Raw genomic sequence first — 17944 nt, forward strand, 5'->3', positions numbered from 1 at the left:
AATAGCTGCTGCACCTGCAACTGACACTATAATGAGATAAGTGAAATAAAACAAAAGAAACAGTAAGATTAGTAACTATAAAACCACATTCATGAATTAGATAGCTGTGTTTTCCATAGACCTGAGGGGAAAGGGAAATTAATTCCATAACTGTCTCTGAGTTTGTGAAAGCTTAACCTAATATATAGAAACATTGATTAGCAGCCTGTTAATCATTATAGTTTTGTGGTCAATGGCATATAACTGTAGTTGTGGATCAAGACTCTCTTTCTATAATATGATGCTGCTCATTTACGCTGGTCTGCAGTTAAAACTACAGGGTAGGTTTCACTGTCTTTGCTTTAAAACACAGGCTGTTTGATTGATGTGGTTTACCTGCAGTTAGGACACTGACAGGCAAGCAATCATTTATGCCCAGGAAAGAACTGTGTTGATGGTCTATCTTGGTGATGTGTTAATTGAAGCACAAAGGGTTGTCTCTAGCTTTGGCAAACCCATGGTAAAGCATACAGTACAGCTAGTCTGTCTGTCTCTCTCTCTCTCTCTCTCTCTCTCTCTTTCTCTCTCCCTCTCTCTCTCTCTCTCTCTCACACACACACACACACACACACACACACACACACACACACACACACACACATACATTCATAGCCTGCCTTTCTTATCCCTCTGTGTTAGAGCTGATAATGTATGTAGCTTACTGTAATCCATATGAGTAGCAACATCCATAGGTATCGCAGTCGATATCTGTCAGGAAGCATGTTTCATTGGCTACACATTCTCATATCACATCTGTGTTGTTCGCTCCTCACAAATCCCTGCTTTCCAAATGCCCATAGTTTATGAGACAACAGTGTCACCTACAGGCCAAGGAGAAACCTACAGTTCACCTCAAAAAGAGCAGTAAAGCTCTTGGACACTGTACAGGTGAAAAGGCACCTTACCATACTGCCCTAGCACTTTTACACCTACACATATCACTTGTTAGACATAAAGAACTTTTGCTCTCTGAGCTGAATGATAATACGGCCACCCATTTACCAAGCAAATAGAAATGGCGTAGTTCAAAAGAATGGGAAAGGAAGAGGATTGTGAATAATTCATTTTTCTGTTGCACTTCTCATTACTGTAATTACACAGTCATTGTTCTTTGACAGGGGGAAACGTAAAATTACAATTTAGGCAGTGAAATCGTAATTTGTAGCTGTAATTGACACTAATAAAATGATTTTTCCTTCTTTTCCTGTGGATCATATGCTAATCAAAATGTGAAGTATTAAAGATGACACTAACGGGCGTGATAAGCAGCTAATGAAAGAGGGGAGGCAAGCGGGACAGTAATAGACATACTCCTGCTAATAAGTTCCTGTTCATTAGAGCATGCAAACTGTACCCTCCTCCTGTCTTGTCTGTTTCTTGTGACTGACAGCTTTGACAGCCTTTCCTGTCAAAGGGAAACTTTTGACCGCATCCACAAATAAAGCATTAATATTCCACAGTGGCACTAAGCAAGTTATAAGCCTCTTTATAAATGGATCAGTAGTGTACTATTATTGGAGGGTGTCATAAGCCTCTACTTGACTCTGTATTCAAAAATAGATGACACTGTCTATAATGCCAGTATTTTGATGACATTTTCTTGTGTCTGGGAGGATGTCTTCACTGCCTCTCACGATGTTGGCGGGGTGACTCACACAGAGTGAAGTTGATATGACAGACTTTGATCTCTCCCACTCTGTCTCTCCGTTTTACTATTCCCCCAGTGGACTTCTGCATATGTCGACCCACATCCACCCTGAAAAAGCAGAACGAAGATCCATGAAATGAGATGCCAAATACAAGGTTCTCTTTGTGACATGGCAAAAAAAAAAAGTGTGATAGAGAAAAACAAAACAAAAGAATAATAGAAAAAAGAAGCAGAGAAACAGGCCAAACTGTCGGCCATAATGAGAAGTGTGAGTTCAGTACACTGCAGATGGGCGTATTAATCTTGCTGCAATAAAATCTGGTCAGGCATTCACAGTGGGATGGCACCAAATGCAGCTTAGGTTCCCAAATTACACCCTGGAGGCAGTTTACCCTTTAGAAAGAGGATGGGAACCTGCTCCAAAAAAAATCCAGAAAATAGCACCTGTATTACAAATAGGTAGCATACAGGCCATGGGGAGGGCCACAGGCAAGTTATCCGTAATCTCTGCAGGTACGTTTGTGTCAAAGAGAGTTGCAGGGAGATCAGTAGTGGTGGGTTTTTAGCATTAGGACTGTTGCGATCTGGCGTGCAGGGGGAGATGAGGGGAACTCTCAGAGATAATCATGCTAACACTGACTTCCCTCATTATCTCTGAGGCTGAGCTGTGGGCAGGAGTCCAAGTCACACGCACAGAGGAGGAGAGTGAGTTTCTAAAGTGAGCGCAGTGTGAACTGTACGGACTACATAAGGGAGTATGTTGATCATAGGAATCTATGGAATGAGGAAAACCATTAATGTCAGTCTAATGGGGTAATAAGATACTCTGGTTAAAAATACAGTGCATGTTCTATAATTTTTCTTAAAATTTATTGAAATTATTAAGACTTGGTATTGCTTTTATGTAATTATTTGTCTGGGTATAGCCATATTATATAAGAATACATTCATTGAGTTGTAAGACTTGGTATTGCTTTTATGTAATTATTTGTCTGGGGTATAGCCATATTATATAAGAATACATTCATTGAGTTGATCTGTTTAGTTTTACCTCCTGTTTCCCTCCTCAAGGCTGTGCTGAAGAGGCTGTGGAAGCTGGTTTACTCTCATAGACCTCTCCATTGCTGCAGCCTATTATTGAGTTCAACCCTGCTCAAAGTCACTTCAATTATCAAGATCATACTGTTAGTACCTCTGGTCCCAAGAGGTTTTGTAGTGGTACAATACTACAGATCAGATTTAGATCTCGGATCAAAGATGTTACATTTTGCCCAAACCCTAATTGGCGTCAAGCAAAAAATAGAATGTTTGAACTCCCTGAGATCATTGTCAGTACAGGGCAACAACAGCTATAAAGGGTTGCAAAGTTCAGGAAAAATGCTTTTTTGACACATTACCTCAGCATGTATGGGATTTAATCTATCCGTTTTCAGTTTGGAAGGACTCTGCATTTGACTGATGTCAACTGTAAAAACAAAACAAAACAGGACAAACGTGTTCTGAGGAATTTAAAAAGAGCGATCTGTGCCAAATTCAGTTTCTTCATTAGAGCAGCCTCGCAGTGCACAGTGCCTCATCTGAGCAATGACATGAATTCTTTTTCTCCTTTTAGTTGACGGCATTTGCAGTGTTTCAGTGCAACATGTCAATTGTAGTATTTCATGTCCTCTTCATAGAGGAAAATATATGATTACCAGAAAAGTAACCAGTTCACTATATATCAGTGCTGCCAAAGAATTCACGCACGACAAAACTGTTTGTGATTCTCTGCTCCTGTCGTTGTTTGTAGGCCACATACCGCAGTTAATTGTCAACTGCCAGTCTGCAATGAGATGCCTGTAGATCACTGCATGCTGGTAGAAGCTCTTTGAAGACTTAATCAGAGCTTGATATGCATTGAAGCAAGGTCATCCCTAGCTCATAGGGAAAATAAGCTTAACCCTAATTAGTTATCATCACATAAAGTATGATCTTGATTTGCAAATGCAAAACTCAAAAAGGCCACTGTGTTAACCCAGCTGGAAATTAGAGATGTTTTTGTAGGTGCAATAAAGGAATGAGGGTATTTTCTTGCAGTCTTTTCAAGCACACGGACAACCGATAATGTTTTTTTTTTTTTTCAAAAAGGAAAAGAATCAAATTCTCCTAGGTCTTCTTACCTAAACTGTCAGCACCTCGTTTATCATGATGAAATAAGGAAAACAAATGTTGCACTACATAATAACACGAGGGAACATTTCTCTAAAGGTTAAACACTATTTTAAGCGACTATATGAGCAGTGACTTTAAGCAATTTAATGCTCCCTCTGTGGGTTTTTCCAGAGTGTTTGGATCCAAGTCTCATCACAAGCGTGTGCCCTTCTGCTTGAGTAAGCATTTGTTTGTGTGTTTGCGAGTATAAGTTTGAAAGAACGGTGCCAACAGGGAATGTAAAAATGTGTCAGGTGAGTGTGTTTTATTTCAGTGTGGGTTGTGTGCACGGTAGGAGGTTGGTGTGTGGGTGTGCATTATGCAAATACTCACCTGGTATGAGCCTGGACAGGTAACCAATTGGAGCAGGATAAGGAAGTTAGGAGGATAAAACAGCTATTGTGGTGGGGCAGCACCTAGTGTGCCTGCATACTTTCATCTGTTAATTCAAACATTTGAGAAGCAAAGGGACTCATCTTGTTTAATTGTAAACATTAGTCCAGTCAAGCTGACTGGGATCTTCGGAAACTACTTTATTCAATTCACCTGTGTTGAGAGTGGATCTACGTGAGACCTCTTTCAGGCCTGATTGGACCCCATTCTACTGCTCTGGTAAGCTGTAATACTGGTGCTGGGAAACCAACAGGGCTTTTCAGTTCACGCTATGATCAAACTGATGACTGGTCTAAAAGGCTTAGTGTTTTAATGCAATTTAAATCTAAAGGACATGCTTCTATTGGCATGTTTGCTTCTCTGTGATTCATGCAGATATGGATATTCAGGAATGTTTTTTTTTTCTTTTTTTGTGTATAGCAAGAAATGCTTTCCTTGTTTTCTTTTCTAGTCAGTTTAGCTGGCTTACACATGATTCCTCTTCTTGCAACAATCCGCAATTATATAATAATGACATAGCTAAAAGACTAAATGTATGTCAGCAATTACCTCACATTTACCAATATTGCCAGACTGCTAAAACAAGTTTAATGGAGTGCAATGCACAATAATGCACTGAGTTGAATCTAATAACCCGTGCTTGTGATTTTTGAGCACACTTTCACATTAGCAACACTGCACCTCCTACGTCAGTCTGCTTGTGTTGCAGAAAGCTTGCGTATTTAATGTCACCAAGCAATATTTACAGTAAAAACAGGTAAATATGAAAAAAATAAAGCAAAAAAGGAAAGAGTATTCTAACAAAAGTATCAAATTAGCTCCTGTGCTATTGTGTGGGCAGTAACACAGAAATGAAACCAACAGTCGTCTGAAGGGTTGGCACAGCACTTGAACTTGGACTGTGTGAAATTCTACAGATGAGAGATGCTTATCTTGTCACATCATAACAAAAGCATATTCAGAGTGATTTTTCCACAAACAGAGTATAGATTGATTACTGTGATTATGTCTTCCTCTCCTTTCCTGTCAGGCTGCTACGTGATCGTTGTATTCTCAGAAACCTCTTGCCTTGTTGATAAGATACCTGTTTGGCAGAGGGAGACATTGTGGAGGGTTCACACATAGCCTGTGAGCAGACTTGGCAGTTGAGGAGCTGATCTACTTTGGCATGATGGCATGTGACACCTGTCGCCATGGGAAATCTTATTCAGGAATCTTGACTTTTGGTTTTTATAAAACTGCTTCACCAGACCTTTAAGGAGATCAGTACCCTGTCAGCATGTCATGGATCTGTTCAACTGGCAGCAAAGTATTTACTGTTGAAATGTGTGACAAGGCTTGGCATCAGTTTATTTATAGCCCACCATAAAGGCATAACCAAGACCTGTAAGGGGGGCAGGTGCAGTATGGGTCACTGTGTTAAGAATTAGTTGGAAACAGATGTCACTCCTGTTGAACTTTGAGTTCAATGATATGATAACACAATAATATTTTACGACACTGACCTAACTGTCACAAACCAATTTTTTTTTTTTTACATTTGTCATCTTAGACATAGGATTAATGTCCTATTTAAAGCACAATCTTAAAGCACAACTTAAAACAAATGAAGCCATCACACACACACACAGACACACACACACACAAAAGGGGCATTGATAGAGCGAATGAATTAATGATAGAACACAAGGAAATGAAAAGTAGAACGTGGATGGTAGAATGGAACGTGTTCGTTTATTTTGGCAGCAATGTTAAAAACTAAGCACTTTGGCAAACTATGTGTCATGTCTCACACATTCAGAATCCATTTCCATGTAACTTCACAAAGATACATAAAACCAGGTCCTGGCAGTGTCAGACATGACTCAGCTATTGTGTGTGAGTGTGCAACACTTCTCCCACTCCAATTGGGCACAACACTGGAGCTGCTATAATTCTGACAGGCTTTATTTACATGAGATGCAAATATATTTGTGGCTGAGTCTGAAACATGTCTTTATTTTCTATATGTATACAGCCCTGCAAACCTCTCAGTAGTAATTGCAAGTGTGAAGCATTCGAGAGAGGGAGTGCAGCCTTTGCAAAACATTAAATCACCTCACAAGGGATTAGGCAGCTTTAATTATGTGAAATCGTTGTGTTGAAAACATAACACCATCAGAAACATGTACTGCTAGTTTCTGTTACATAATGCACTTTGAGCATTTACTGAAGTGAAGACATAACAAGCAGTCCAAAAGAAATATTATTATTATACAATAATATTACAATTATAAAAGTGACAAACAGATGGAAATTGCAATTTTACACTGTGTAAAAACAAATAAACCTCCATTAAAGCGTAAAAACCCAGATGATTTATTCATCCGTAACTTTGTCCAATGGACAGCTCAAACAACCCATTAACTGTGCTCGCATAGAGTTTCTAAGATTTATTACATTTTAGTGGCTTATTAGGCATGGCTAATGTTTTAAATTGATTAAATCAACTCATTTATGCAGTTTAGCTTCATAATCGTGATGACTTCAGGGTTGGTTAACTGGTCCACACCTATGATTACTGTAAAAACATCACCCAATGATCTTCTACTTTGCAGATTTCGAGTGCTAACTGCAGTGACAGACAACAACATGGCAAAAGCCAGCTGCTAATGCATTGTGATGTCGCAATATTTGAGTTTCATTAGCACTTATTTTATACATCGCTGACACAGTGTAATGAGTTTCAGTTCAGTGTATTTGGGAAACTTGTATTAATATATCAAATGAGTTTCAAAAAGTATTTTTTTATAGCAAAATCATAATGTAACATGTTTGTTTGTTGTTTTATCAGATGATGACCTAAGTCTTTGAAGAATATTGTTTCCTTTTTAATCTGTACAAACAATCAATTACTCCTCTCCTGTCTCAGCCCCTGGGCCATGGTACATCAGAGAGTAGAAGCTGCAACATGAGCGTTACTCCATCCACCACCCTGGACAGCCAACTGCCCACAACCTGGGGCCCAACCAACTCCTACCCTGATGGTGAGGCTTTTATGCCCACACAAATGCACTCATCATGAATCCTGCTGTATGCCTTGTAGGCATTATGTATGCACTCTTTACCGACGTGAATCAGTTAATTAAACTGTCTGAATAATATCCTAAAATGCCTCAAGAAAATATGCTAATTTGTTCTGCTGAAGGATTCTGATTGCTCTCTGTTCAACAATCCAGTGCTCTCTCATTGCTTGTGAAACTGCAATGTAAAATGAAAATCATTCAAGAATTAACTGCTGATGTATTGCTCACCTGCTGATTGCAGAGCTCAGAAACACAAGGCATGAATTAGGGATTCCCAGCTGAGAAGCAGTTCAACAGCTCTTCCTGTAAACTGCTCTTTAGATAAATTATTGATAAATAGATTAGGTAGTGGAATTCATGTTTCCCTCATCAGATGCTATTTACATAAAACTAAATTAATTCATTGATGAAGACAAATGGGGTCTTTAGGATGTTTTCATTCACTTGTGTGTCTCTCCAGTGCCGATGATGATGTCTGGTTACACAAGTCGTCTGTGGCCTCACGACTCCCAGCCTCAGTTCTGGAGTAAGTACCAGGTGTGGGAGTGGCTGCAGCAAGTCATGGACATGCACCAGATCGATGCCTCCAACATTCCCTTCCAAAACTTTGACATGGACGGCCATCAGCTCTGCAGCCTGAGCTACCAGGATTTCATCCGTGCTGCCGGCAGCATGGGACCCATTCTCTTCCACAGCATCACAGAGCTCAAGTGGAGCGGTGCGTCTGAAAGTCTGAGGGGGGCTAAAAGGGGGTGAAAGAAAGGATGGTGATTAGTCCCAGTAAAAGAGGAGCTGTGTGATTCGAGCTGGGTCTGCAGCAGTTGTGATGAAGTGATGCTGAGAAGGGATCACAGAGCCGGTCAGGGGTCGCACTGCATGGTGCTGTAAAGGGGTGAAGGACTGCTTAAAGTAAGGGAGATGATGGATTTGTTGTTTGCTCTTACTGGAGTGGATCTTCTAACAAAGCACAGAGGGGGTGTGAAGCTAGGAAACAAGCTGAGAACTGGTTCATCCACTGTTTTTTTTAATTAGAGTTTGAGGTTTATTGCAGTTCACAGGCCTGAGGCTTCACCTTTGTAATTCTGTAGATGTTACCTAGAAGAAGCTAAAGGAATACAAATGTAGTAAATGATATCATCATGTCATTTCTGAGAATTTGGCATTTCAAAACAACAGTAGAGTAGACCAGGCATTACAGGTTTAACCTCCAGGTTAGGGGAAACCAAACAAGTGCACAATACTGCTATTGTTATTGCTGTCCGTAAGAAGCCAGCTGGAGAATTTAGGCCAAGATGTTGTATAATGTAAATTTAATACAATAGTCAAATTGATCGTTAATATCTGGGTAAATTACCACCCAAGTTGAAGCGAGTGTTGTAGGTAAGATCCAGAATTATTAGACCCAGTGATAATCAAAACTTTAATTACTATGTTACTTCCTGCTGTAAACTGTGACTACTGTACCTCTGATTCTCTAAAGGGTGAAGAACAGTGTGATGTGTAATTTTTCAATTACTCTCACTATTATAAATTACCCTGTTTAGTGAGATGTTTTGGCATTGGCCGTAGGTGTAGCACTGCCCACTTGTTTAAGCCTCTGAAACAGTGTCTGAATTTCACATAAAGAAAGAAATCCCAGACTGCCTCACAGTTTAACATGCAACGCAGGGCCAAAGAGGGACTTTTAGTGGTTTATACAATGGCTTGGTTCATATATTTGATGTCTCACAATGAATGTGAATGTGAACGATGAATCTTCAAGTATTTCATAACACTGATGATTTTAGTTTCCTCATTCCTGCTGGTGTTATATTTCTCCTTCTCATCTCCACACAGGCCAGTACCATGTGGAAATAGGTCAACTGGAACTCAAACCAGAATGTAAGAGTCTCTCAATTAATTTTATGAGCAAATAAAATAGAACAGACAGACAGTAAAGAATATTAAAATATTCATTTTCCCTTCTTTTTTTTCTTTTACAGTAGATTTCTCCTGTCCTTTTCCAGATGTCAGCTATCCACCTGGAGGTATTGTAGATGTCTTTGTCATTGCTACTGTACAACTATTGCTGTATTCAAAATCATATAACAGATAAACTTGTTTTTTTCCTTAGAGATCTACGATCCAGCAATTCACCCTGTAGCCTCTTCCACCCCATCTAGTCCTGGTGAGGGATTATGATACATCCAACATAAATGTGCTCTCCTATGCTATCATATTAAAGCCTGATCACATGATCCTACTTCAAATGGGATAAAGAAAAGGATTCCACAACAACATTCAAAAATAATTTCATTTCTGTTCCTCAGACATAAAAAGATCTTACAGCCGCCCACATCAGGTCAAAAAACACAGTAAGTTTGACACATATATAATTGCATTTTCATTATATTTTCTTTCCAGAATTTATATGTATATAATCCTCTTGAACCTACTCCCCTAATCCCACAGACCCACGAGGAACACACTTGTGGGAGTTCATCAGGGACATTCTACTGAACCCAGAGCGAAACCCAGGATTGATCAAGTGGGAGGATCGAACAGAGGGGGTTTTCCGCTTCCTGAAGTCAGAAGCGGTGGCACAGTTATGGGGCAAGAAGAAGAATAACAGCAGCATGACTTATGAGAAACTAAGTCGGGCAATGAGGTACACACAAACAGCTATCACACTGTTACACAAATATAAAACCCTCAGGTTTGCATACCATAAACATACAGTCACACAGGCACCGAGACTGTAGCCACCAAATGCTGTGACACAGCTTTTTTGTAATTTTTCCCGTCAAGGTTGTGAAAGTGGGACAAATAAAGCTCCGTGCCCTTTTAATAAGTCAACACCCTCCATTTACATTGGGGTTTTCTTCAGTTTAGCAATAGCTGGTAAACACTGTGATGAAGAATAAATTTCACACTGCATTGTTCCTAATCCTATTTACCTAATAGTCTATTGGTGACATCATTAAAAGTTATGCATCTAAAACCAAAGAACTCTAGCCTTTAAAACACATATTTACCATCCCCATTGCTGATTACCTAAATGGAGTCATTTTTGAACTGCTACAAGTTTCACTTTTTTTTCTCTCCAAATAAACTGAAATCTCTCCTCCAAAAATCTTCCTTTCTGCTGCAATAGTCACACAGCGTTACATTCAAATTAGCTAATCTAATGAGCTTAATTTCATTGTAGTGCAAACCACTGGGAACTACAAAATGTGCCCACAGGTATTGTCACTGTGACCACAAAGCTGATTTTCTATTTACTGTGATGCGGCAAAATGATTTGCAGCTTGATGGCATCACCGAACAGATTGGTCCTCTCAGTTATGAATAACAAATGCAAAGGCATAAGAACCACTCTAACTTGGTTTCAAACAATTCCTTTCATTTAAATTACTTCCATTAACTCAAGAAACATGCACCATCCAAAAGTTATTTAAATGCATTATTGGACCTATCTCTAAAGGAAATCTTAAAGATATTGTTAACGAAGGATTACGTTATCATTTTCCATTTGTGTATTTTTTCTCTAAAAACCTATTAACATCCATTTACAGGGATAATTAATGACCAAACTAGAAAAAAATATATTTAAAAGGATATTGTGATTGGATGATAGAGTGATTTAAAATGATTAAATAGCCAATGTCCTTCTTCTCATTCTTTCATCACATACTCTATCAAATACTCAGATGTGGTAATTATAATCAAATTATCCAACTTTTTATATAAATGAATAAGAAGAGGCTGTGTCACTCACACAGAAACCTCCTCAGGTATAACCAAATGACGCTGAACTGTCAATTCATGCCTCATTTGTAAAGGTATGCTGACAGACAAAATAAAAGCAGCTGAGATGTCATTTAACAAAAGCATTTAAAGCAATTAAACTGCCAGGTGAAAAACATGGAAGCAGTTTAAAATCATGCATTAGCCAGGTATAAATCAAATATGCTTTGGCTATCTTTCATGAGTTCATTTTGAAATCAATTTACCAGTAATGACATCTGTCCTTTGTTACAGATATTACTACAAAAGGGAAATCCTAGAACGGGTAGATGGACGCAGACTCGTTTACAAGTTTGGAAGGAATGCAAGAGGATGGAGGGAGACAGAGAAGTGACAGTTTCATTAATTTATGTTTTATTTAATGTCTGCAAATGTGATGTTTCATTTTATTTGCTGTTTTGATAAAAAAAAAAAGTTTGAAATGTTTACACATTTGTTGATACTTGTGTGTTTGCTTCATTATTTTTTCCCTTTCACTTTGTCTCTTTGTGACACTGCACTGAGCTGTTCTGTGCCTTATTAAAATACATTTTCTTATTATATGTACATGCCAGCACTGAAACCTCACAGGCACGTGTTAAGAAAATACTATATTGAAGAAACCAATATCAAAACTGACACAAAACCAAAACACGACCTGATGAATGTTTTTTATTTTTATTTTTTTGCTTTTTTTTTTTGTTTGTTTGTTTTTTTTATCTAAATCACATACATCCCACAGGAGCACATGTTGTTCATATAACGTTCAAGCACAAGTAGCAAACAGATGTATATTTAGTGTTGACACTGATAATGTGAAGTATCCTGCAGGAAGAATGCCTGATCTCTACATAAAAAAGAAGAAGAAATGATAATGAACATAAAATGTGAATTAGAAAAATGTAGCAATAACTAAAAAAGGATACAGAAACAGGTGATAAGGTGCAAATATTTATGGCAATATAACACTGTGGTTTGTCTTATTTGGCTCATTTCATCGTTTTCATTTACTGACATGTAAAATAAGTGTGTAAATGTTTGTTTATGTTTAATAAGAATAAAGTTTGTGATTGTTTTTATTTTATGAAAGCTATTTTTGACTGAACATCAATATCCCTGACTGGCTGGCTGACTGACTGACTGAATGGTTCTTCAACCACTGAGTTATCAAGTTGCCCTGGTTTACCTGGTCGCTTGGGATCTGCTGGGAAACAGAGGAGCACTTTAGCCTCCACAACATTGCAGCAAATTAACTACGTTCATTATGTATTAAAGGATAGGTACTAAGTCATCAATAAAGAGACGTTATACTAACTAAGTAAATGAAGGCTGAATTACTCTGTGCTCTGTGTGTGAGATAAAAATAGAAAATATAGTCTATCTTAGGTCGCGCTGGTCACTCATCTGGTACAGCACACACACAATGGGCTTTGTCGTTAGCATAGATTCTTCTATACCAAGGCAAAGGCCTGAAATATAGTTTCCTAAGTTTCTTGTGTTGTGTTTGTAAATGCATCACAGTCTTTGTCTGTTGGGAGATTTTATCAAACAACATGTCAGTTACAAAATCTGAATTTGAACAGATTTATAGCCTACTTTTGTTTTTTTTTTTAGTTTTGACCTAGTCTTGTAGTACACTGAGACTGAACAATGTTATTCTAATCAGTTATATCAATCAGTATTTTGGCTTCAATCTACAACACAATTTGCAAATATTCTTTCCCAAATGTGGTCAGACTATCAACAGAGCGCAACATAAATCTACTGCTGTACACCTTGCTCCCATTAAACTATGTTCTGATGCACTTAGAGATAGTACAGGTGGTTTCTGTTTTACCATGACAGTGTGTGACAGTGTGTGCCACACACTTCATTGTTCGCCAGTGCATAGCTGGTATGCAGGTTCCTACAGGCAGCGGATGAATGACTGGGCCTCGATGGCCAACAAGATTAAGGCAGTGTCAATAAACGGCTCCTTTTTCTGACCTGCGCTCACAGGCAAATCCGTGTCTAATCTTCACTCTGACTTATCTCACGTTTGTGATCCTTCTTTACATATCGTGGCACTGATTGACACAATGTTCTGTTATCATCTTTCCAAATGGATTCAAAATTTGCCCACTGCACTGCTGTACCAATCCCAGGTCTGTCGCTCTGCTCGCACACACATCATTGTCAGAAACTTACAATGTTGTGATGTGAGCTGAAGAAAATTAGATCACGTCTTTAGTAAAAAAGTAGATAATGATCTTGTCTTATCAAAGGGAACTGTTCACTGGTGGCAGAAAATCATCTATGATTAGAGGATTTTGGTGTAATTTTGATTGCTAGTTGTTGTTTTGGAATTTGTGAAACCTACCTCTGCTTAGATTGAGATAATAGCTGCTGATTGCCATATTGTTACACAACATGAAAAAAGCAGGAATTTTAATTCAAATCAAATTGCTCAACATTATTGTTCAGATTCTACATTATTGCATTATTCACATGGAGCAATTTTTAGATTCTCTGAAGACACACTTGAAATTACCAACATGTACTTTTAGTTTGAAACATATACAACATTAAATGGTCCTGTGATTAATGTTTCACTTGTTCATATACAAAACACTTTGGTGGAATCTGTTTGTTTTTTTCTTGTTAACATTACACAAGTATAGAAAAGAGATCACAGATACAGAGCTGGGCAGATTAGGTGTCATGGATGCAGCTTTGCTATTTCTGGCGTGTTGTGCGTTGCAGTTCAATGCCCATTGAGAAAACAAGAAAAAGAAAAAGTTGTGTGTGTAGCCATGGCTCAAGGCCAGAGCAGTTTGTCCACTAATCAGAAAGTCAGTGGTTTGGAACTGGATTGTACTGGTCAACATGTCAAAAGTGTCCTTGTCTCCAAGTTACTGATGTTGTGTATGCATTTTCCCATATGCATCTGTATGGAAAAGTATAGGAGGGCATCAAGGTAAAACTAACAAGATTACCAAAGTTTGGTTGCACTGATAAGGAGTTAACAACTGGGACTTGTACAACTCGTTCTGTATTTATGAACCCAGGTGTCAAAGTACTAGTGTAAACAACTCACAGTAAATGGGTGATTGACAGTCAAGTTTTCATTTTAGTTTTTTTGATGAGGCCAACATATATAAAATGTGAGCTGCTCTAACTTGATGTCTGGGTTTGAAATGAAATGCATTTGTTCAACTCATTACGTTATGTTTTGAAAGACACACATTAGCATATTACAGCAGCATTCCCAGCATACATTGTTTGAGAGTTAATAGTTTGTGTCTTTCCTGTAGGAATGTCATGGCCTCATGCCCTCAAGTGCAGACAACTTAACCTAAATATTTTTCAAAACACATGTTGAATTAGGTTGTGGTGACTCAGCTGGAGAATTGGAAAGTTACGTAAATCATCTCAGTAGGCCTAAAACTGAACTGATATCAAGTAGGTTTGACTAGAACAATTTATATATTTTATATTGTTCAAAAATCACCAAAACCTTTTATTTTCAAGCTCAATCAACTGCCCTGACAGTTAATTTTTTTTTTTAAGTTTAAAAAAAATGTGTTCTTCTTGACAGGAAACATATTATTTAACCATTAGCTCAAATGCTTCATTGTATTGCATTGCCATAGCTTTGAGACACTGTGCATTGTCCATGAACATTAATATTACATAAAGAAGTAGCCATGGATATTAATGGTAGTTTCGATTGAGTAATCAGAAGGGAAGTTAGGAATTAAAGAATGCAATCTGGTCTCACTTTTATTTTTTTAACAGTGCAAATGCTGCTGAGCTGCAATATGGGAGCATGTTTGATGTAACTGACTGAAGATAAGTGAACAGTTAGGCAAATCATCTAGACTGATCTGGTCTTGGCGGCTCAGAGAGACAGGTGCTTGATTTTCCTACCCAGCTACTGCCCTGTGAATGCAAACTTGGCATGTCTGCAGTGTGCAAGCTTCCATGTCAGCCACTGACATTTGATTGAAATCATGACACTGTAACATGCACGGCACTTTATGCCACAAGGTGTGTGATTCATTGACGTGTCTGACCTTAATTATTCTTCAAAGTTACCTGTAATTATGAGATGATTTAATAAGTACCGTTAAACCAGCATGACTGGTATTTACAACATTTGGTTTTAGGGCACTGGCAGCAGGCATTGATGGCACGTAAGCAAGCATGCACCCAAACTGGTTATAATAGATCTGTGAAGGAAGGGGGAAAAAAATAAAACCTGTGCACCTCAGAAGACCAAGTAGTATCTGGGTAGATGAGGGAAAAAAAGGTCACCTGTGTGGTGTGTCACACTAGGCTAGATGAGACAATGGTTGCCTCTGTTTTGCCAGAAACAATATGCAGTATCAGTCCACAAGTGCCTTTATCTCCTATTGTCAGTAAATTATTTTCAGATTTGAATGAGCCACGCAAGGCCTATTTTATTATTTAAAAGGGGAAACATTAATTCAATCAGATAGATGAAAGAGGGAGAACAAGGAAGTGATGAAAGATAGCCTAAGCATGGGCATAAAGACAACCAGCTGAGGTTTTGTGCCCATCCCATGACTGCTCAGTGGCCCTATTGTGTTCTCTCAGCAGATATACAGGCCAGGCTTATCAGGTTGCCTCATCATTTTCACTTCACACTCAAATGGAATTATGAGGCATTCAGTCCAAACTGTGAGCTGGACAGATTAAAACTGTGTCAAGGATGCAGTTTTGCTTTTTGTGGGGTGTTGTGCGTTGCAGTTCACTGCCCATTTAGAAAACAAGACAAATAAAAAGTTGTGTGTGTAGCAATGGCTCAGGGCTGAGCAGTTTGTCCACTAATCAGAAAGTCAGGGGTTTGGAACTGCATTGTACTGGTCAACATGTCAAAAGTGTCCTTGTCTCTAAGTTGCCCCCGATGAATCATCTGCATGTGAATGTGTGTGTGTGTGTGTGTGTGTGTGTGTGTGTATTTTACATATGTATCTATGGAAAAGTGTGGGAAGGCATCAAGGTAAAACAAGATTACCAAAGTTTGGTTGCACTGATGAGGAGTTAACAATTGGGAATCGTACAACTCATTCTGCATTTATGTAATATAGGCAAACCCAGGTGTCAAAGTACTAGTATAAACAACTCACAGTAAATGGGTGATTGACAGTTTTTTTTTTTTTGATGAGGTCAAAATATGAGGAAGTGTTCATGGCAATGGAAGGATGTTTTGTCATGCCTCTTCTGAAACCAATTTCCTGCTCAGATGTGTATGCTTTCTATTAATATTAGTTTCCCCACATACCCCATGACCTTTAACTCGCCTAATGATTTCCTTGTTGTGTGATGTCATGTGCAGATTTCCATGCCGGGCATTGTTTTTTTCCACATGTCTGGAAAACTCCTACTCACAAACAAAATTCAGTTCACTTCACCACACAGTACTTTCACATCTTGGCTTGAATAAGTCCTGTCACATGGAAGAAACGTATTTTAAAAAGTGTCTAGGGGAGCAAAGGAATAATACATCCTTTGTTACATAGTTATTGATTGATGACACGCCTTTCCCCACAGGCATGCAGTTCTTGGTTTTATATTAGAGAGGAATTCTATATGTGTTTTTGCGGTCGTAACACATGGCTGATTTCATTCATTACAATCAGCCAAGAAATCAGGGTGACGGTGATGTAAATTTATTCTGAAAGTATTTTCAAAATGCAGCAGTTGTTCATGGTTCATATCAATTAGGTGACAGAAAATGACAATCACACACTACAAGAGCAAGATGAGAAAGGAAAGGTGAAATTAGGTAACAGGGAAACATAGCCTACTCAATCTATTAGGCACACAAACAATAGCCGATGATTCTCTTCATATCAAAATGTTCCCACTTCACTCCCCTTTACTTGTAGGCTACTGTGTCCCCAACAAAAGAGGAGATGTAACATCTTCATCTGAAGCAACAGAAGCCTCTGATGATGATAGCTCAGCTGGATCACAGCTGGATCAGCTGTCAGTCATACAGTCATGCACTACATAAAGAGCTAGCCTAATTAAAACTTTGGAGTTTTCAATTGCGTAGTGCTAGATAATGATATCAAACACTGAAAGCTAACATGTTTACTTTTTTCAGGCTATCAGCTCAATCTGCATGGTCTATTTGTAAATTACTTACTGTAGGTAAAATTATCCAAGTTATAAAAATGTCCCGTAATGTGTGAAGGGACTTAGGCCTATGGTTTATATTTCGGTGGGAGTGGAAAATATCTAAATAAGCTTATCTCAAGTCAAAATAGTCTTTCTAAAGTCAGATTATCCATGACACAATGTGAAAAATTGTAAGAAGAAAAATCTGTTATGTTTTCATACAGCCTACATCTTTCAAAAAAGATCGCTGCCTTCACTTCATGCAGCTACATTGTATAACTATGTGACTGATGTATAGGCTAATCAGTGGGTACAGACCAAAATGAAGAGACCAATCAGTCATTCCTGGCTGTAGATGCCCAAGTAGCCTATGTTTTATGAGACGTCAAATATGCCAAGCAGTCCCTCTCTTTTTGGAAGTTTTTTTCTAGCATGAACTGGAGGCAGTGTATTTTAAACCCATTATACCAGTAGGGGGCAGTAGGTCACTGAACACTGGGATTTGGAGCATTTGAGAGGCAAAAGAAGAGCGTCGTAGATGTCCTCGAAGGACCCAAGATGTTACTTCTTTTTAGCCTGGTCGTCTGTATCCCTAAAACTAGCACAACATCACATCTGCGATGTGAACATTTTAAAAACGTACCGTGTCTGTCTCAATATTTCCCGGTGTGAAGGTAATCCCAGTATTGCCTCTATTTTTACACGGCGCTCTCCT

General features: G+C 38.5%; 1 protein-coding gene across 2 annotated transcripts; it reads left to right on the forward strand.

Moving 5' to 3' along the window:
• The first annotated feature begins 4295 nt into the window (after positions 1-4295).
• On the forward strand, positions 4296-12192 carry ehf (ets homologous factor). Of its 2 annotated transcripts, none has more exons than XM_085779618.1 (9): positions 4296-4489; positions 7182-7296; positions 7796-8053; positions 9172-9216; positions 9318-9362; positions 9449-9502; positions 9645-9689; positions 9787-9982; positions 11356-12192. In XM_085779618.1, exons 2-9 carry the CDS (start codon positions 7221-7223, stop codon positions 11453-11455), a joined length of 819 nt encoding a protein of 272 aa, XP_085635744.1. In that variant the 5' UTR covers positions 4296-4489; positions 7182-7220; the 3' UTR covers positions 11456-12192. The 2 variants fall into 2 exon arrangements, with proteins under 2 accessions (XP_085635744.1, XP_085635745.1); XM_085779619.1 differs by having other exon boundaries at positions 7796-7861.
• The last annotated feature ends 5752 nt before the right edge of the window (positions 12193-17944 follow it).

Source organism: Trachurus japonicus, chromosome 6, assembly GCF_045865225.1.
Source record: "Trachurus japonicus isolate A0001 chromosome 6, Traja_1.0".
Lineage (NCBI taxonomy): Eukaryota > Metazoa > Chordata > Actinopteri > Carangiformes > Carangidae > Trachurus > Trachurus japonicus.

Bases quoted from the DNA above. Each gene is read 5' to 3' on its own strand.
- ehf (XM_085779618.1), top strand. From the start codon at position 7,221: ATGAGCGTTACTCCATCCACCACCCTGGACAGCCAACTGCCCACAACC. The intron at 9,363-9,448 runs GTATTGTAGATG...TTTTTTCCTTAG, and splicing joins TGTCAGCTATCCACCTGGAG to AGATCTACGATCCAGCAATT. The intron at 9,983-11,355 runs GTACACACAAAC...CCTTTGTTACAG, and splicing joins AAACTAAGTCGGGCAATGAG to ATATTACTACAAAAGGGAAA.